Genomic DNA, 21,086 nt, shown 5'->3' on the forward strand with positions numbered 1-21,086 from the left:
GTCCCCGTGTGACCCGGAGGAGCTCGCTTCTCTCTCCCCCCCCCCCCCCCGCCGCCGCCGCCACCGCCTCCTTTCCTCCCCCCGCCCGCTTGCCCGGCCGGCGCCGGGCCCCGGATGCTAGAGGCCGGCGGAGGGACGTCATTGTTCCCCGACGGGCTGTAACAGTAGGCGGAGCGGGCCGGGCTGAGGCGGGGGCTGCGGCGAGGGGGGGACCCGGCAGCGCCGAGTCAAGCGGGGCCGAGCCAGGTAATGGGGCCGGGGGGGGGGGGGGAGCGTCGGGCCTGGCGGCGGCCTGGCAAAGCCCGGCAGCGCCGCGTGCGTCTCCCTGCCTGGAAATCAATGGGCCGGGGGGGGAGGGGCCGGCCCGGGAAAGGGAAGGGAAAGCGACCGGCGGGAGCAGCCGGCTCAGCCCAGCCCAGCCCAGCCCACCCCGCCGGGGCGCCGGCCGGGCGCTCGGCCGCTGCCCTCCTGGCTGGCGGGCAGCCGGAGGGGGTGGGACCCCCCTCCCGGGCGGGGCGGGGCGCCGTCCCCAGCACGCGGCGGAGGGACCCAGCCCCGCCGCCGCCGCCGCCACCCCCTGGGCCGGCGGGACCGGCCCCCCTCCCGGCGCGGCGGCGCCCGGCGCGATGCCTCCGCTCCGCGCCCGCCTCCTCCGTTAGGCGCCGGGGTCCCGCCGGCGCCCGCCTCTCCCTTCCCTGCTCCTGCCGGCGCGGGGAGTCGGCGTTGCTTCCCCGCGTCCCGGTGCCGGCGGGAGGGCGGACGGGATCCCTTCGCCCCGAGTCCCGCGGACGTGAGCGGCGTTGTTTCCCCGCCCGGCGAGGCGGCGGCTCCCCGCGGGGCCTGCCGCCCTCCCGCTCGGAGGGTCCGGGTTCGATTCGTCTCCCCTTCCCGCTGCCCCCCCCCCCCCCCCCCCCGGCGCGTTGCCATGGGCACGGAGTCGCCGTTGGGCGATGCCTGCCGCGGTCCTGCCTCCGGCCGGCCGGTGAGGTGCGGGCTCGGGCTCGGGCCCGGAAAGGTAAAGAGGGGGCGGGGAGGGCGGGCGCTGAGGCGGCGCGGCACGCCGCTGGGCCTGCCCCCAGCCGGGCAGGGAGCGGCGGGGCCGAGGTGCGCGGTGGCCCGGCGGGGCCGGGGCGGTGCGCGAGTTGGAGGGAGAAGGGCGAGGCGAGGAGAAGCGGAGCCGGCCTCGGAGCCGCTTCCCGCCCCCCCCCCCCCGCCCCAGCCTCGCCTGCGCGGCGGGGTCGGTTTTGTTTTGTGCGCGTTTGGGCTCCGGCCGCTCCCCGGCGCGGACATGTTGCGTGCGGGCGCGGCGTGTGCCTGTCCGCGAAAGCAGCCGCTCACCCTTCGGCGTCCGGACGTCCTCGGGAACCGAAGCCGCTTCCGAAAGGCAGAGCCGGGGGCGAGCGGGTCGGTGCCTCCGGCTCAGCGCTGGTAACAAAAGGGCGCCGGAGCCGGACGGTGGGTTTCGCGTGGAACGGGAGGGCTGTGACACGGGCCGTGACGCGGCCGCGGTCCGGGGTCCGTCGGAGCGAGCGGCGGCCCCGGGCTGAGGCGGCCCCGGGACGGCCGGGAAACTCTCTGCTGGCCTCCCCGCCGCCGGGGCAAAGAGTATTTAAAGTTATTCCGTGCCTCACGTACGTAATTGGCCTCCAATTAAGGGTAAAGTGATAATTAATTTCGCGTTTCCCGGCTTGGTGGCTGGATTATTTTTTAATGAAAGTAAAACTAGCGTGGCGTGTGCGTGTGTGTGTTTGGGGTGTTTCTTCATTTCCTTTCCTTCCCCCCCCCCCTTTTTTTTTTTGGCTTACGGTAGCGTTGCGGTGTGGAAGTGGAGTTTGTAATTTAGAGACGTGAGCGTGCCTGGTCTTCATATCTACGCTATAGTAGTTTTCTGTTAGTCCTTAGTTCTACCTAGGTGTTTTTCTGCGTGCGTGTTATCCTTCTACGATCGCCGCCGAAAATGTTTGTTTTGTAATGAGATATACACGTAATCGCTACTCCCTGGTTAAATGCAGTTTTGTGAATGGGATCTTGCATAAAACCTTCTTGAGCTGTGATTTATTGTATGCAAAGCGGAGACCAAATATAAATATTTAGATCCAAGTCATAACTGATGTGTTTTGTGATGAGACTGCTGAAAACAATCTAAACAACGCTGATGCAAAACTCCAAATACTGGGAAAAGTCTATTGTGAGATCCACGTAGGGAAATAACACTCAAGACAAGTGACAGCGTAAATTTATGTTCAGCAGCGGTATAGGAACGGAATCTGTATGTAAATGGAACAATGGGAGAGGAAAAAATAGCAGCGTTCATAGTTTTTGTGCTTCTTTGTCAAAGAGACGTTATGTCCAAATTAAGACTTATATTGACGTATTTTGAGGAAGTGGTGGATCTGATTTATTCTTACTAGCGTTGATATTTGCTGTTGTATAGTGCTTGATATCTGGTAATGTATCACTCAGTTGTCAAAAATAAACTAAAAAATACGTGAGGCTTACCTCCTTGGTCAACAATGCTCAAGCTTTTTTTGTGACAATATTCTTCTGTTTGCCTTTCACTGCAGTCTTGATTCTGGTTTTTGTCCCGCAAATATGTTTTAAATACATTGTTGAAAAACTTTCACTTTCAATTGGAAAAAGGAGATGCCACTGGTATCTGCAATTTGAAGACTGGATCTTATCTGAAAATTATTGAGCCCAACAACTGTCGCGTTAGCCTTCCAAATGGACAAGGATGTCTTCATTTCTCAGTAAAATGAGAGGGATTTTTCTACTTTTGTGTATTATCTTCTCAGAAATGGAAAATGTGTACAGACTGGATTTTAAATTGAAAATTTAAAGGGAAAAAGATCTAATTAAAGGCTTTGCACGTAATTTGTCTTTTGTGGACTAGAAGTTCTCTAATTTACTGTGCTTTGTTTAATCTACCTTAAGTTTTATCAGTAGCAATCAAGTTGTGCCATAAATCTGAAACTGCTTTATGCTTTGTTCTCCCAGTTATTTCAGTGTAACAAAGCAGCCTATGCTTTTAAAGCCTCAGTAAAGTTTATAGTTTCCCTAAACTTAAAAATGCCCTATGTGCCTATAGTAAGATAGTAGCAAAAATTTATGTATAGAAATTGACAATTGATCATGTAATTACTCAGCAGCTTACTACGCACACACAATTACACATAATTAAAGAGGTATCATCTTGCAACCTAATCAGCATTTTAAAAAGGACTTAATATTAGTTGTTGCCTTTGTCCTTGGGGGCTAAGGGTTTGTTTTGCTTTCTTTTACATTCAGCATTTCCTTTTTATAGCTTAAATTCCCCTGTTGTTTTGCCAGGGAAAAATCTACAACTTTACCTAAGTAGAACTGAAAAAGATGCTTTTTGGTTCAACTCTCTGATTGATACTAAGAGTTGTAAGTGTGATAGGTGCAAAATACCACAAGTACTGCTGCCAAAATTGTATCCAAACAAATATTTCTTGGAGGGGCAGATGAAACCCAGGCATAAATAATCTTACAGGTGTTGCTCTCCTTTCCCAAGATTTCTCAGAGCTATATCCCATTCTCTGTGTCTCAGAGTTCCCAGGAGTGTGTGGTTCCTAGGAGTGAAAAGACGGGCCAAACGGCTCCTCCTGGATCTCAACAGGCCAGCACTTGAAGGTGCTACTGCTCACAACTCCTTTTAAAAAAAAAAAAAGGTTTTCATAACTGTAATGGATTAAAATCCATGAAAGCGTAAGAAATGTCATCAGTCACCAGCTCTGCAGAAGTTAAAAGGAATATTATACAGTTTTGATGGAAAATTCTGCTTTGTAAGTTCAGGTTTAGGTAGGGGTTTTGTTTGTTTGCATGCTTGCTTATTTTTATCATTCTTATCAGCTATTTAGCTCTTCAAGTTACTTGAGACTAAATGACAGGATTTCTCCTTTTCTTTCTGGAATGCTTCTTGACGTTCTTATGTCAACCAGAACTTTTGCCTCTGTTACAGATATGAACAATGACCATAGTTAACAAGCCAAAATCTTCAAAATCTAAAAAGTCATCTTCAAGGCGGTCTGACAAATCTAAGAAACCCCGTACTAAAAAAATGACGTCACGCACTGCAAATCTGGGCCGGGTGCCACCTGCAGAAGATCCAAACAAAGTCTCTGTGGACAAAGGACCTGGAGGTGCTATTTATTGTAGATCATCTCAAAAATCAAAGCCTTTTGCCCAAAGAGATCTAGGTAAGTGTGTCTTTTGTCCTCCCCTCTTTTTCTTAAAAACCAAAGTAGAAAATGCAGTTCTTATTTGTTCCACTGCTATAAAATGGGACTATGACGAGTAAAGACTTCAGTGGTATAGACTTCAACTTTGTGAACCCCCTAAGGCAACTGAAGGGACTGGCGTTGAAATAGTTTTATCTATTTACAAACTATTTGTAACTTAGTTTTGATCTATTTACAGTCCATTATGGGGAGTTTTTTGTAATACACAGGCTTACCCAGGTCTTCTCTGTTACGCGGAGAAAAGTACATTTTACCATTGCTATTCATGGCTTCCATTATTCACAAGCCTTTGAATGAAAACGCTGCTCAGGAAGACATCTGATATCTGTAGGGTTACCTTTTGTGCTAGCTACTTGCCTATTTTTCTGTCTTAGTACTTATATTTATTACCATACAAGTGTGAGTTTGCGGTTTTAAGTTACAATTAGGAAAAAAACAACAATTGAATTAATAATCAGATTAAAGACTACAGATGGAAAGAAACCTGGCAAAAGTTACTAAAATCAGAGCGGTAGTTTGTCTTGTATTAGAAGAACTAAAACAGATGAATAAACTATCGTCCAAAACAGTGTGTTGACCAGCAAATTTGAGTGGCACTGTTAAAGCTGCGCATTGTAATGTTTTTGTGTTTTGGAGTATAGTTGGTTCTTCTGGGTGCTCCTGAAGAATGCTACTTTTTAAATATCCTTTTTAAAACAAAAACAATACATCTCTTTTAAAATATAATTTACTTACAGTTGTTAATGACGGAATTGCCCCACCACAAAGGATTCTTTTTCCACCTGAGAAAATTTGCATGGATTGGCAACAAACACAAAGTGTTGGAGTTGGACTGCAGAATCTCGGCAACACATGCTTCCTTAATTCTACTCTACAATGTTTGACCTACACGCCTCCTCTCGCCAATTACATGCTTTCTCTTGAACACACCCAGTCATGTGAGTACTTTCTAACATTATTATAAATCTGTTGGACAGCTCTGAAGGTGAAAGAACAATAGTGATTCTGTGAAGAAAACCCTTAGTTGTTCTATTTTCTCTGTAGAAGCTGGCTTTGAACATGATCATAAAGGTCTTTTCCAACCTAAATGATTCTATGATTATATTAACAGGAGGCTCAGAATAGCATATAAAGTGCATTTGTTCATTTAATGCACCATGGTAAAACTTCAAAAAAAGATCATTTCTTGCTTCATGTGAATAATGAAGTGCATTGTAAAGTAACGCATTTGATGAACATTTGGCATTTGGGTTTCCTGCTGGTAGAAAGGTGATAAAATTCAGGACGTTGGCATTGTAGATTCTTAGTCTTCGCAGCCTATATACTGTAATGCACTAATACTGCGATAAATGATATGTTTACTGTTGACCCATTAATAATAAAAAAACCCAACACCCTAGGAAGCACTATAAGCTAATCTCTTATGAACTCAAATAGAAATTTATATGGGAGTGTGTTAAAATTTAGACTGATTTTATTCTAAATAAAATTCTGTATCTTTCAAACCCTTGAATTTGTGTTGTTTAAATTTCATTTTTATACTTGAGTTTATTTAAGCCTAGGAGCCTCTTTTCATATCCATATACATGTATTTTTACAAAGGCACCTGTGCGCTTTCTAGTCTGGTATCTTAGTATTTATTCCTAGAAATTTAACTGTGTTTTCTTACCATATATAAAAATTATTTCAGTTAAGAATCCTGTTGAAAAAAAGGAGGGCAGAAATACTAATATGTACATTACTTTACTCTTTCCTTTCTCCCGGAGGATTCTTAGCTCTGTGTCATGTAGCTCACCTAACAGCAGTGTGCTGAAAATAACACACATTCTCTCTTAGTGCTGTATCATCAATGTCAATATTGTTTCCTCATATATTCTGCAGCCTGTGGAGTTCACATTTCTGTCAACCTGCAAAAAAAAAAAAAAAAGACATTGCAATAGTTACTTAGATTTCTTATCAGAAAATGCACTTTAATTCAGACTTAATCGACATTTTTATTCTATACAGTTCTGTGTAATAAAATGTCACAAAACTGTTGGCATATTGACACCTTAGGAGAAGACAATGTAGCATGGAGAGTGGACATTGTACCTATAATTTAAAGATTATTATTTTTTAATGTTTTTTTGTAGCAATGTATATTTGACTAGACTGGGATGCTTTCTTCTTTCACTCTTCAGGTCATGAAGAAGGTTTCTGTATGATGTGCACTATGGAAACTCACATTAACCAGGTCCTGTGTTGCTCTAATAATGCCATCAAACCTACATCTGTTATCAATGGCCTTAAAAGTAAGTAATTTTAGATGTTTGGGGGGGGGGGGGTTATATATTTTTTTTATTTCTCAAAGAATTATTTGATGCATGTAAATTATTTTGATTCTTTAAAGAAGAGAGATTTTAGAAATACGAGTTTTCTTTCATTTTATGAGATAAATATGATAACCTTCTTATCTATTAGGAATAGGAAAACATTTCCATTTTGGCAGTCAAGAGGACGCACATGAATTCTTATGCTTCACTGTTGATGCTTTGCAGAAAGCTTGCTTGAATGGAAGCACCAAGTAAGCATAAACAAATTAACTTTAAATGTTCTCTAGCCCCTCTTACTCCTTTATTTACTATCATAAATTAAAATCTATGTCCTTGGTTTTCATAAAAAGAAGAACTCCGTGCCTTAAATCTTCTTCTGAGGTCTGATATTAATTTCTTTCCAGATTGGACAGATCTTCTCAAGCCACCACACTTATTTATCAAATATTTGGAGGATATCTAAGATCCCGAGGTACTTTTTAAAAATATTACTGTCCTTTGAAGTGGTCTGTGTCTTTTTGTCTGTCTGTAGTAAAGGAGTTTGTAGTTTGACTGAAGTAATACATATTAGTGATTTAAATTTGCACAGTTAGTCTCTTTCACATATTGTTAAGCATTTGTATTTTGATTCCAGTAAAGTGCTTGAACTGCAAAGCAGTTTCGGATACGTATGAGCCATTCCTCGATATTACTTTGGATATAAAGGTAAGATGTTTTGTTAATATGGGTCAAGATGTGTAAAGACTTGTAGAGCTTTCTAAAATAAAGTCATTTTACTTAAAAACATATACTGTTAAGGCAAAAGAGCTTGGTGGTAGATGGGAGTGGATTGGACTTTGTTCTTCCGTGGAAGCCATGTAAATGGTCTCCATATTTGCATTAGATTTAAGCTGGAAAAATAATAATTATATCTACTCCAACAGTGATACTTCCATACTTCCGATTATTCTACTTTGATATACATTTATTGTTAGACTGATGGGTTTGATTGTTCTCACTGTTGATGCCAAAGCATACCACACATGCTCTCCGTGGCATTGCAAAATTTATTTATTTCGAAGCAGAATCATTTTCAAATGAGGTAAATGCTCAGCGTACTCTGTTTCTGCCTCCTTCACAGTGTTTGCTGGTTCACAGTAGGTCACTTAAGTATGAACTAGCAAGGTTCTCTTGTAAACTACTAGTGAGTGTTCGAAATTTTGCATTTCCAGTGACTTACTGCTCTACTTTCTTACTCATCCAGGCAGTTACATCTGTCACCAGAGCTCTAGAACAATTTGTGAAACCGGAACAACTGGACGGTGAAAATAGCTATAAGTGTAGCAAGTAAGATTATTACTAATTACATCTTAATACAAGATACACATTTAATGTATTGCATGACTTGGAGCATAAGGTATCTTTTGACTTTGTTTAGAAATAAGATGAGACACAGCTCTCGTTCTTTCATTTAGTTTTGTTTATACAACTAATACACTGAAATCATTCAAAGCTTGGAAAATGTTTGTTTCTAAGTGGGTAATTTCTGTGTTTCTGTTTGAATATTTGGAAATATAAGAATTGTGGCCATTATCTCACATTAGACTTTTATTCCTAGTATTGTCTACACTGGGGTTTGTCAGTCTTCGTAAGTGTGAAGTTGCACACTGAAATATTCATATGGCCAGAAGTTAAAAGGCATGTCCGATAAGTAGTGGTGAGCTGACGCACAGAACTACAGACAACGATGTGGGGTGGGAGGCAACATCAGCTTCCCAAAGGTCCTAGTGTTCACTGTGAAACAAAGTCAGATTGGGTCTTAATGAATGTGAACAGACTCGGTGATATTTAACATTAGCAACCTCTGCTGGCTCATCGAACAATGTCTTGCACAGTTCTTGAATTGTAAAACCTACGGGCTACTGTCGTCTGAAACAAGCCACCCTAAACCTAACCTACGCTTAGTGAAAGCATGTGGAGTTAAGATGTCCTACATGCTGATCAATATGTAAAGTGTTTCTATGTATGTAAGAGCATTGAACATTTGTATAAGATATTTTAGCAAAACAAGTTGTTATTCAAACATAAACTCAGAAAAGCAAAGACCGCCAGGCTTGGTTCTGTAACATTCCTGTCTGATCCTCCTAAATGAAAAATGCAATACCTGCTTTTTGTTGTCAGAAGTCTATAAGTTAATTAGTACATTTGAACGCAGATGTTGAATAAAGAGCATCCAATAGGCTATTACAACAATTTAATCCCAGGTTCATTTTAATCTGTGGATCCTAGCAAACAACATGATATGTGTGAAGAATTCTCATAGTTTACAGATTCTGGCTGAGGAAGAATAAGATAACTGTAATAAGCACTTCACATCTGAATTGCATGATCCTTCATTAATGTGGGGTGTGATTGGTTTAGTCACAAGTAAAACCAGAAGTTTCAGTCTTTTTGTGAGTTTAAAAAGAAAGGTTTAGCATATGTACAGTATCTTTTCCATTGCTGGTAAACTATTCTATTACTTTTAAGTTTTTCCTAATTGACATTTTCCTTTTCTTTTCTACCATGAACTTTTCTAACAAAGATTACTGCCTCAAAACTTTGTATCTAATTACAAATTTCATAGAATTTTATAAAATTTTTCTTTTTTTTTTTTTGCTTATTCTGGGTGGGTCTCTTTTTTTGTTCATAGGCATTCTCCATCAGTTTGGAATTATCTGCCTTGTATTTTGACATCAGAATTTGAAAAGAGGCTATTTAATTCTTTCTATTTGTTAACCATCAACAGTGTTTTTCTTGATGATGTAAACTGACATGTTTCAGTCCTTCCTTCTCTGTGCTAGTGGTTGAATTTCAGGGCTTGCTCTGTATGTCCTACCTTTGAGTGTGCAGTGCAACAAACTTACAATTAACAATTTTTGGGGGGAAGACTGCAGATGGTTTCAGTGTCTTTCCAGGCAACCTCAGTATACACAGACTTATTACTGTCCAATGTCTCCCTCCTGCAGAATGCCTGTTTCCTTCCAGTGAATTTTTTACGTTGATATATGATCCATTTTGGAAATTATTTGCAGTTTCTTGTCCTGAGGACTGAGACTCTCTTGTTCCACTTTTAATATTGGCATTCCTGCAGAAAGTTGAAAGAATGTATCCAGGACACATTTAAATTAGCCACTTTGGTGTAACAAGAAATGGTACCTTGCCTTACATTCTGGTGGTGTGCTCTAGTGAGAGATTCCCAGTCCAGTTTCGCGCTGAGTTGTTGGGAAGCCTTACCTTTTTGGCATAACAAAGATACATGTTCAGACATTTGTTTGGCTATCAAAAGATAATGTTCTAAATCCTTTATTCTTTGTTCTGTAGAGCTGTCCTCTTATATCCTGCTATCTTCTCTCTATTAACAAACCTGAAATGCAGTGTATGGATTTATGAAAAGAAAAAACATATTATGCAAGTAAATATCATTCAAATAGCATAAGCATGTCAGAGAGATGAAAACTTGTTTGACTTTTGGGGGGGAAGAATATGCTGTTAAACATTTGTCTGTGCTTGGTTTTAAGGTGTAAAAAGATGGTTCCTGCATCAAAGAGGTATACAATACATCGTTCTTCCAATGTTCTCACAATATCACTGAAGAGATTTGCAAATTTTACAGGTGGAAAGATCAACAAGGTATATTTACAGCTGTAATGCTACTTTATCTTCCTAGAATGGGAGATTTCCCAAAGATGAATACTCTTTTAAAAGTTGTTAACGTTTGCAGGCAATAACTGTAGACTAATAACTAGTCCAAGAAAAGTCAATATAACAACTATGGTTTCTTCTTTCTTTTTTAATAATGATGAAGTTCCTGTGTAACCGTAAGAATATACCTTACTCTTAAAGAGCTAATTCCGTAGAAAACATTTCTCTGCAACTTAAAATGTTAAATGTTGTTTATGAGAATAGGTATTTTTAAATGAATCAAAAAATATATTAATATAATCCTAGTCTGTGTTTTTAGAAGCATTTTTCTCAGGCTATTCCATGAAGTATTGGAGGATAATTTTTTAATCTTCTTGGTCTGTGTTTAGGATGTAAAATATCCTGAATATTTGGATCTTCGAGCATATATGTCCCAATCAATTGGAGAACCACTCATCTATGCTTTATATGCAGTTCTTGTACATAGTGGTTTCAACTGTAACGCGGGACACTATCTCTGCTTCATAAAGGTAGATATCGGCTTGCTTTCTAACAGGGTAAAATCTGTGCTGACAAAGAAATTAAGATGTTACTGGCAACCCCTGTTTTTAGGGGAAAAGGTTGCGTTATATGTTTTGTTTGATTTGTTTTGGTATGTTTTGTTCTGTAGTGTTCTATCTGCGATGTCATTTGGAAAACATGCAATTCATCTAAAGATACCATTGTCTTTATTTACAGGCCGGTAATGGACTTTGGTATCGAATGAATGATGCCTCAGTAGACCTTTCTGATATCAAAACAGTTCTCAATCAGCAGGCTTATGTACTTTTTTATATCAGGTAATAACAAACACTAAATGTGTTCAGAATATATTTACTATCCTGTTATTGATATTTTTCTTCTTTTTAAGTGTTTTTGTTTCTGTCCTAGGAAAAGACTACTATTTGTGTAATTCAGTTCTGTCTGACCTGAAATTCCCCATGTCATTTATTGTCTTCCATTGCTTGCAGCAGCTTCAGCTGCTGCACTTGTGTACATTGCTATACATCTGCTCTCTGTAGCTGGCTAATTTAGAAAAGAGGAGAAATTAAGGCCATAGATGGTGTAAGGATGAGTTATTGCTCTGAAAAGGATAGTCATTGTAGGAAGACCATTATCTAATTTTCAGTTTGTAGTCTTGGTTAAGTCTTCTGTATATGTCTTCTGTGTCATATAAACTGCTTCTATAAAATTATAGGATGGGGTTTAATCCAAGAATAGGCTGAAAGAAAAACTCTAAACTAAGATCACTGCTTTTTTCCCAAGGCGCTATGATTTGACACTTGGAGAACGTGCTTTTTACTTGCCAGCACCGTCTTATCCCCGTTCATTCCTTGGTCAGCGGGGGGCTAATAATAAGCAGGCTGGATTTATGGGACCACGACTTCCTCCTCATATGATTAAGGTAATTTGAGGGGGACAGATAATGGCACCAAATCAATAGTGGGTTTTGGGGGTGGGGGGGGGGTGTTGTTGTTTTTAGCACCTGAGTTTTATTTTCCCTCTGACACTGGCTTTCTTCACAGCCCTCATGCTACAGCCACAATTATTCAAACAGTGGCTAATCCTAAATTGTGCAGCCTTGCTACTTCATTACTTTATACTTCCAACTCAGCTTTCTAAAGCACTGAGAGCTATGCTCTGGATTTAAGTAGTGTATTAACGCTTAAATAAATAAAAAAAGGATTTTTTTTTTTTTCCCCCTATCAGCGTCACTTTAGCTGAGACAGTGAAAACCAATTGTGTTGTTCCTGAGTACCAGAACAATTATTCCGGTCTTTTCAGGGAATGTTTAAAGGGGAAAATAAATATATTTGGAAATAGCTTTAGTCAATGTTAAGTTGTTCGGGTGGGTTTCAAAAATGATGCTAATTTGATACCAATATGCAGTAAACCAAAAGCAGGAATTAAACACACTTGTTGGACTTAACATTTGTATTTGAAGGGGGGTGTTTCTTCTTCTTAGGTGTTGAGGCAATTTGTAGAAATATTTAGTAGGAGAATTTCATGTTTTAAAACTTTAAATGCTGGTGTGTTTGCACATATCCATCTTCCAATCTTTTCTTTTTAAATACAGAATTCAAGTCGTTTAAATGGAAATGGACCCCTAAAAGAGGATCCAAATACTGTTGGCGTCACCCTAAAAAGGCCATCTTCAGCTCCGCCAACAGCTTGTGTTCAAAACTGGGCAATTACCAGGCCTTCAAATACGGATTCATCAAAAAACCAGAAGATCACTATCAGTATTCATAACAAATTGCCTGCACGTCAGACTGTGTCACAACCTGACTGTCTTAGCAGTGCTGCGGAGGATGAGGATCTAAGCAAGCCTGTTCCTTCATCCACAATTACAAATTCTTCTGCAGCAGAGTCTACCTCAAATGCATCTACAATGTCAGTTGCTACTAACGTTTCCAAACAGGAGGTTCCTGATGAAATTTTTGTTGAGCCAGCAGTGAATGGAAATCCTAAACTCGGCTCTGATAACATGGTCCCTTATGGTGCAGAATCTTCAGGAAAATCTGAGGAGTCGAAGGGCTTGTTTAAAAGGAATTGCAACATAATATCTTCTAATGGAATTTTGATTGGAAAGGTGGTCCGTACATTGCAGAATTCCCATTCTTCCTGTCAGAATGCTGAAGAAGAAAGATCCCAGCATGAGCTGCCAAAAAATGATTCACTAAATGGTGCTATTAGTTTAGATAATGAATCTAAAGAAAATGGACTGAAACTTGATGATTCCACTTGCCAAGTCCAACCTGTTAAACCTTCTGAGATTTTCTTTTCTAAAACAAATGGATTGCTTGAAACAGTGAGTTATATTTATTCCATCTAGAACTTCTCACCTATGATGTATTAAGTACTCGGGAGCATTATAATGTTCCTAATTCATGTGAAATACCAAGAGAACACACAGCACAAATTTCATCATAACATCTTGTGCTATTATCCCATTAGAATTTGCAGAGCTGAGCTGACATACGAGAACATGTCAACTTCAGAGAAGTTCAGCTGAGATAATACTACATGTTTCATAAATATATTGGGGGGGGGGGGTGAGTGCGGTGGTGTGTAAAATGGGGATAGCGCATATAACTCAAAGTGATCTTGTTCAACATCTATGTAAAAATTTGCAAACAGTAGTTTTCTACTAAGGATAGTATTTTTTCTGTCTGTTAACTTCTGTGTTTTAATTGTAGATGCCTATAGCTTTGTCGCCGGTTCCTCAAGACATAATCTTAGAATCTCTCACATACAGCCAGTTGAACAGCTTGGCAGAGGAAATAAGGTAAAATGAGTACACTCTGATTAAAACAAGATTTCATACAAATGTATCATTGTTTTACCTGTCTACTAATACTATTTAATAGAAAGATTTAAATCAGTACAGAGAATTCCACACTGTACGTCTAGTGTTACAAACAGCAGCACTGAATATGTATTAATCTGATACTAAATACAGTTAGATGCCTGTTGGAAAACTTCTGTTTCTTCATAGAACGGTTTTCCATTTTTTTCCATTGTTTGGAGTACTTTTTCTATTCCTCTTTCCCCTTTTTTCCATTCTAGGATGTGTGAATGTAAATTGCCACCATCTGCTCTCCCATTTGAGGGAGAGAGGGAAATCCACGTGTTTACTTTTTTCTTGTGGGGGGAGAGCAAATGTAGTGGTTTTGGCTATTGATAGGATTCAGAGCAGCAAGTGGAGGATGACAGATGTGTTGGGTGTTGTTTTTTTAATGCAATACTTGCAGAATCAAGAGAAGAAAAACACCTTCTCTGGGAGCTGAGGAAGGTGTAAGAATAGATTTCTAAAGGGAATGTCTTTCCACTAGCCCCCAATTTTTTTACTTAAGGGGATTTCACTCCTAACATTCATCTTTTATATGGACTTTTTCAAGTGAAAAACGTGTTTTTATTTTGTGCAGTGTCCCTGGACCTCAGAATTCTTCTGAGAATGATGCTTTTATGGAAACTGTAGTGATGGAAGCACTGTTTGCCTATGAAGAATCCAGGAAGGTTCCTTCCAACTTTAGCTGTGAGGTTGAGAATCTTTTTACTCAGTCAGATTCTGAAACCATTTCTACCAAAGAAGAAGTTGCTGAAAGTATTATAGCAAAAGCTGATAATGTGCATCCCAATATTAATGGTCAGCACAAGGTCAGGAAAAAATCCTTCGACGCTGAAGATGAATTCCTTGGGCAGTGTGAGTCTGAAGACAGTAGAGACAAAGACAAACTAAGAAGATCAAAAGAACCTGAACTGATTTCAAAAGAAAATTCTTTGTACATCAAAGGGTCTCCTGAGAGCGAAGAGAAATTAGGGCAAACTTCCTCTATAAAGTCTGACATTGAATGTAGCTCTAAAAAACTTGCATCTCTAGATATTACAGATAAATGCCAAGATACAAAGGACATTTCTAATAACTATGTAGAGGTACCACCTGTTAATGACTCTTCTATTACAAAGCTGGATAAAGTTTTGGAGAGCCAATTTTCTAGAGAAAATGAGGGACTGGGTAACAAAAAATGTGAAGAAGATAAACATAGGAAAAAATATAAGAAAAAAATATATGACTCTAAAAAAACTGACAAAGAGCACTACCGAAAGAAAAGAGAAAACTCAGACACTGAAGAGAAGGAGAAGCAAACCAGAAGCAAAACAGATGACCATTCCCACAAGAGGAGGAGCTCACGCAGTGTGGAAACAAATAAGCAAAATCGTCATAAGCAGGACTATTGCAATGAAAGCAAGTACAGATCTTCCCATAATGAAAGAAACAGTCCAAATAATGGCAAAAGCTCAGGAAAATATTCTCGTTATAGATCCCGAAGCAGAGAAAGAACAGAACAAGACAGGAATAGGTATTATCATTCCAAAGGAGAGAGAACTTGGAGCAGAGAAAGATACTATCAAGATGAACCACGGAGATGGGAAAAATGCAGATACTACAATGATTATTATTCCTCTCATGGAACAAGAGATGGTAGAGAGAGAAAGTCCTCTCATTGTGATAAAGACTTTGACAAATCAAGTCAAACTTACAACAGGTCACATAAGGATTATCATTTCAAAAGCAGATGGCCTCACTCTAGAGAGGAAGATGTACATCACTTTAGCAGCCACAGAGCAAATTTACATCATTGTTCAGTACCTCAGCAGCAATCCGAAAAATATTCTCGGGAAAGGCATGCATTTCCACGTATGTCAGTTCATGCAAATTCTGAGGACTCTTCCCGGGAAAATGAAAAAGAAAAACTAAGAAATGGCAAAAGAAAACATAGCCACACAGAAGGAAGCGGAAGCGAAATAGAAAAGAAATGTCGAAAAACAGGTGACCAAAGAATGAAAAAATATAAGAAGGTCAAGAAGAAAAAGAAGTCCAAAGATAAACATCGAGAGAAGGATCACAAGTAAGCAAGGATTCCAGCATAATCAGCAATTTTTTTCCTAATTCTTTTCTGGGTGTTTCTCATGTCTGCCTTTTTTTCACTGTTTCTATGTTATTTATATAGCATAATCTGGCTGGGGATCATGTCATTAGGTTGGTCAAGTGAAGATAGGAAGGATATTGCTGAATTGTGTTAGAACACTAGATCTGGACCGTGTAGTTCAAATCACATCTGCACACCATTCTTGATTAGGTTACAACAATTTTTTTTTTTTTTTAATTCCGCATGTTCCACACCTAGCCCCTGTTAATGATTTGTGTACAAACCAGGACCTATTGTCCTTCAATCTGAGGGCTTAAGTTTGCTGCATCTAAAATAAGTTAGATGTGCAGAAATTACCACAAAATAACTGACACACTGCAAGTCATCACCTGTGGTAAAATAAATAACGTTTTATATATGCATCAAGTGCCACATCTGTTTTTCTATTTTTAACTTGCATGTTTCCTTCAGACTTTATGATTTGGATTTCTCTGCACTCCGCTTTGATAATGACAATCGCAAACATAAGAAAAAGAAGAAAAAGAAGAAACACATTAAGAAACTAAAAAGCTTCTTGGAATATTTAGAGCCTCATTTGCAGAAGAAAACTCGGGAGAAGAAGGAAGAATCCTCTCCTCCAGGTGACTATTTATGTGAGCAATACAGAAAGCAAGGCAGTAAACAGCCCTACAAGGAAGGGAAGCCTGGTGCAGGTGAAAGCAAGAAATACAGCTCCATCACATCCAATGAGTATGTTAAAGGTACAGGGCCACAGGATGTTTGCAGGACTCCTTTTTGGTCACACAGACACTATTATTTAAAACAGTCTTAACATGTTTGTGTGATGAAATCTCTGCTTTATATCATGGCTTCCGAACAGTCTGCATTAATATAAAAAAAAGTTGATAGGCTTTTTTGTTTTTTTCCCCATTTTAAAATGACTGCTAGGAAAGAAAGTCTGAAATAAAACTGCAAAGGGGTTAAAGGGCAAGTAATTTTAATTTGATCTGATGGTTCAGTGGCGAACAAGTGGGAGAGATGCAACATGCCTTATTGAATTCAGTCCAACTAACTAGGAAAAAAAACCTTGGGCAGCTGTATCTTGAAAAATCATCTAGCAGGTAGACAGGAGGTTCAGTAGTCAAGATGGAAGATGATGATATGAGACTTCCAGGCTAGTAATATTGTAGTGAAACACCATCTACCTAAAAAAAAAAAAACCTGCCAGAGTAATTGATTTAAATAAAATACTATGTTCAGCTATTTCGGAACATAGGAACAGTGCTGACTGCTTATTCAGAGTAACATAAGTTGGTGATAATACTGAAATATTGTTCTTTCAGATGTAGATCTGCCTTCTCCTAAGTACAGTTGTTAACCCTCCAGAGGATGCTTTGCAATTTAATACCTGGAGAGTATGTTAAACTCCTGCCACTCTTTTATTTACTTGTGGGGTTTTTTTGTTAGTATAGGCTTAAAAATACAGAGAAGTGGGCTAATGAAATAGCTCTTTCCCAATTTTTAATATTAAAAAAAGTCAGTTTGGTGCTTGTTATAAAAAAAACTAAATACAAACTTGAGTGCCTGACTGAATTTACGCTAAACTCTGCTGTTGCTTATCACAGTCCTTACTTGGGCTCTCAGTAGATAATACGGTTTAAATTAATTAGCTCTAGAATTATGCAATGAAGATTGCACTCTGCAATAAATTCAACATCTAAAATCAAATTTGACATTTCCCATGAAATTTTTCTCAACAGAAGTGTTTATTAGAAAAATAAAACCTTCTCAAATGCCCATTATCTGATATAATGCCAGTCCCAGTTACTCAGGTTTTTTAATAAACAAACAACCCGCCCCCAACCATCTATTTCACTCTTACAGATAACTGAAGTAATCCCTGAAGAAGACAGCTCACTAACCAAATGCAAGTTTTATTTCTAAATTTTCTACATTTTATACCTACCCACAATTTAAGAATTGGGTTAATAGTGGCAATCCTGTTCATTAATAGCCCAGTGTTGCAAACATCATTCTGGCATAGAAAACAAAAGAATCCATCTTCTTGCATTACAGCTGAATGCATTTCACTATTTGGAGAAGTTTAATCTTGGGAGATACTTTCAATTTTCAAAAATTTTACGTGGTTTCCACATTGAGGTAAATTGCCATAGTCGGTAGATTCTTGCACTGAAAAGTTTGCTTAAGACAAAGAGGAATTGCACTTGTAGAAGAACAACAATTGTATTTTAGGACATAGACAACCAGAAGTTTTATTCTGAAAATACAGTATGGAGGGAAAGCTGATTGTTCACAAATATCAAATTTTACAAGAAGAATGTATCTCTTTAACAAGGAAAATTTAAGGAGGACTGAATTGAGGCCTTTCAAATACTACTGTTGTAAAAATAGACCTTTTTGTGATATTGATGTCAAAATAATTCTTACTGCACTAAAAGTGTCTCAGTTCTAGCTGATAAATCAGGAACCGAACAGAAGAAAATGCATCTCTAATACTCCTTTGGCTTTAGTGACTTCTCCAGCCAGCAGATGGCAAACTTGTTTTTTTCCCTAAACCAGTCAAAAGTATAGTAAGAAAGTAAATGTCTTGCATCTCATTACACAAGTCAAGGGCATTAAGATTACTGGGCTATGTAGGTGAAAGAGATGTTCATTGATAAATACGATGGCGGTACCCCACTTTGGTATGCTGCTTGCAACACGAGTGGGACGTGAGGGCTGTGAAAAGCAATTCGTTTAAGTCTTGAGAATTTTAGTATTTCATCAAATCCTTGGATGTTAATTAGCTTTATCCCATGGAAGGTCAATTTTTTTAAAAAAATGGGTCTCAAGTAGGATTTTCTGAATGACGGAATCTAATCTCAAAAAAGGCCACTTTGGCTGTGTGTTTTTAGAGAGTATTGAACCTCTCAAACAAGCTAGGGACAGGCTAGGAACAACTGAGATGGAGTTGTTAGGTTGTAACTTTTCACCAGCACTCAAGTTACTTGGAATAAATTAATATGGATGAAAAGGGCTAGTGATAACTTGTCATTTAAGAAAAATCCAGATAGTATGGGAGAAGGAGCAGCTTTAAAGCAGTTAATTTCCTACATTCCTACATGTTCTCTCCAGCAAGTTTCTGCAGGCTTCTGTTTTTGTGGGTAAGATTTAGTCAGCTTGACCCTAAGCTTGTTAGTAAAACAAGGATGCTATCTAGGCAAAACTTCAACTAAATTTCATTTACCTAAGGTCTACCATTTGCTATTAAAGCAGGTAGAGCTTTGTCCTAATACTCTGTACCGTTCACCAATCTTAGCACAGAACTGAAATGCGGTCAGTTCAAATGTGAGGAAGCCGCCTTCTCGAGTCAGCTGTAGTCATAGAGCAGATGGAGCTGTGTGCAGGTCTGAGACTTCTCTCTCAGAAATCAAACCACTGCAACATAGTTTTATGTTGAAAGTCACGATGGGGAGTGACATTGCTTCCTTCTGTCTTTCAGATGCGGAACTTACTGACGGAAACCTTCAATACCCAAACTAAACCTACCATCAGACCCGACAACTTTTTACCATCAGACCCGACAACTTTTTACCATCAGACCCGACAACTTTTTACCATCAGACCCGACAACTTTTTACCAGACCCGACATTACCAATATTGACCATCAAAACTTAAAATTTATTATCAAACCGATTACCATCAAGACAAAATCCAGTCATAAGTGGTGCTTAACATTTCTGTACAGAATTTTACCATGAAAGAACTTTTTTTTAGTTTTTAACTTGAGACTTTCTTTTTTAAAATATACTTCTAATCCAAAAGGGTGGAAACTTTTTACAACTGCTGAACATTGTAAATTACCACATAAATATCTCACTGATGTGAGATAATGCCCTGGAATAGACCATCTCAAATGCTGCTTAATTACAGACTCAGGTTGACTTTATGTTATTCATGTAATGTTACTCCAAGTTAGACATCTGGTGCAAGAGCGACCAGGAATTATAAAAATTGCAACTGACAGTCTGTATATTTAATTTAAAGACTTATTTAAAATTTCACAAGCTCTCAAATAACTAGAATTTTGCAAGAGCTTCATCTTTTTTCTGTGATGTCTGACACTAGAAACTAATTTACTTCACATTTGAGTTATATTCAAGATCTGAAGAAAATCTTCTGGTTTTCAACATTGTGAAACAACGAATATGCAGTTCTGAATGTATCTCTCAAGACTATTTGTATACTCTTCCATATGTTTTTATTACATTTTCTTAATATACTGTCACTTGTCTTAAGTCTCAGTTGTCTGTTTTGTCTCTCTAAAGTGTCTAGTTACAGACAAATTCATACTGTGATTTTTATTTTTATTATTAAATGCTATCAAACTGTGATGCACTTATTATTCACTGGTCCTGCATCAGGAGATGAGTGGGGAACCTGTATTAAATACAGTTCATCTGAATAATCTGTCTGGTTTATACAAGCTGTGTTGTTCAGAGATGTCTAAAGTTTGATCTTTGTTTTTTTAAAGATAAAAAGCACTTGCCCCACTGTAAATATATAGCATGTAAAATTTATATAGTATATAAATACAGCAAAGTTAAAATGGATTTTTACTTGAGTTTTACTTGAGTTATTTAACATGCAATATGTCATGTGAATTGACAGCTTTCAGAGTGTGTTTGATACTCAAGAAATCAGATCTTCCTTTCAGTGGTAGGTGAGAAGATGCTGTCGCTGTGACCCAGAGAAGATAAGTAACTTGGAACTTCAGCTGCCTAGACAAGAATGCAGAAGGCTTTCTCCTTTGAAGTTAAAAGCTTCCAAAACCAGGCAACAGGGTGGAAGCTCAGCAGTAGCTTTTTACTGTGTGTGACACAAAAAAAAAAAAAAAAAAAAAAAAAGGAGCAAGGTTAATGTTTTACTAAATACTTAAAAGTAATATTTTGGTACATGGAGAACACCATAAAGCCAAACCACAAGTGTACCCTGCATAATGTTCCTATGGCAACAGTTATGTGAAGTTACATAAAGTAACATGACAAAGAAACCACATACCTTTCCTGTATCTGGCTTTTTTTTCCTCTTTTGTCCTTTGGCTCCAAGATTTGGTGTCTTGTCTTTTGTCTGATGAATAACTCCGGCATAAATGTATGGAAGGAGTTTAAATGTTGACTGCTGTACCTTGATTAAGAGCTCCTGAAGCAACAACTGCCTGAACTAGCTAATATGCAGTAAACAGAGGGAGGGCAGTTCGTGACAGCTTCAGGTTAGAGCTATGGAGAAGCAGACTGCACAACTGCAGCAGCATTAGCTATTTCTGATTGGGGGAGGTCTAATTAAGCTACCTGAGCTGAGATCCAATTTCCAC

At 39.4% G+C, this 21,086-nt stretch overlaps 1 protein-coding gene across 5 annotated transcripts; it reads left to right on the forward strand.

Moving 5' to 3' along the window:
• The first annotated feature begins 75 nt into the window (after window positions 1-75).
• Window positions 76-20,770, forward strand: USP42 (ubiquitin specific peptidase 42). 5 transcript variants are annotated; one of them, XM_041120077.1, is made up of 17 exons: window positions 76-246; window positions 3,983-4,220; window positions 5,000-5,200; window positions 6,443-6,553; window positions 6,723-6,825; window positions 6,979-7,046; window positions 7,209-7,279; window positions 7,818-7,900; window positions 10,114-10,225; window positions 10,627-10,767; window positions 10,976-11,076; window positions 11,543-11,681; window positions 12,354-13,088; window positions 13,477-13,565; window positions 14,206-15,690; window positions 16,183-16,472; window positions 19,214-20,770. In XM_041120077.1, the coding sequence occupies exons 2-17, from the start codon at window positions 3,992-3,994 to the stop codon at window positions 19,252-19,254; spliced, it is 3,999 nt and encodes a 1,332-aa protein (XP_040976011.1). In that variant the 5' UTR covers window positions 76-246; window positions 3,983-3,991; the 3' UTR covers window positions 19,255-20,770. The 5 variants fall into 5 exon arrangements, with proteins under 5 accessions (XP_040976011.1, XP_029857758.1, XP_040976012.1 ...); XM_030001898.1 differs by having other exon boundaries at window positions 16,183-16,352; XM_041120078.1 differs by lacking the exon at window positions 76-246 and adding an exon at window positions 979-3,654.
• Window positions 20,771-21,086: the final 316 nt, after the last annotated feature.

The sequence above is a fragment of the Aquila chrysaetos genome, chromosome 25 (assembly GCF_900496995.4).
Source record: "Aquila chrysaetos chrysaetos chromosome 25, bAquChr1.4, whole genome shotgun sequence".
NCBI lineage: Eukaryota > Metazoa > Chordata > Aves > Accipitriformes > Accipitridae > Aquila > Aquila chrysaetos.

Excerpts from the sequence above, each read along its gene's own strand:
- USP42 (XM_041120077.1), top strand. The coding sequence starts at position 3,992 with ATGACCATAGTTAACAAGCCAAAATCTTCAAAATCTAAAAAGTCATCT. Across the intron at positions 5,201-6,442 it reads TCTTGAACACACCCAGTCAT|GTCATGAAGAAGGTTTCTGT; the intron begins GTGAGTACTTTC and ends TTCACTCTTCAG. Across the intron at positions 7,280-7,817 it reads ATATTACTTTGGATATAAAG|GCAGTTACATCTGTCACCAG; the intron begins GTAAGATGTTTT and ends TTACTCATCCAG.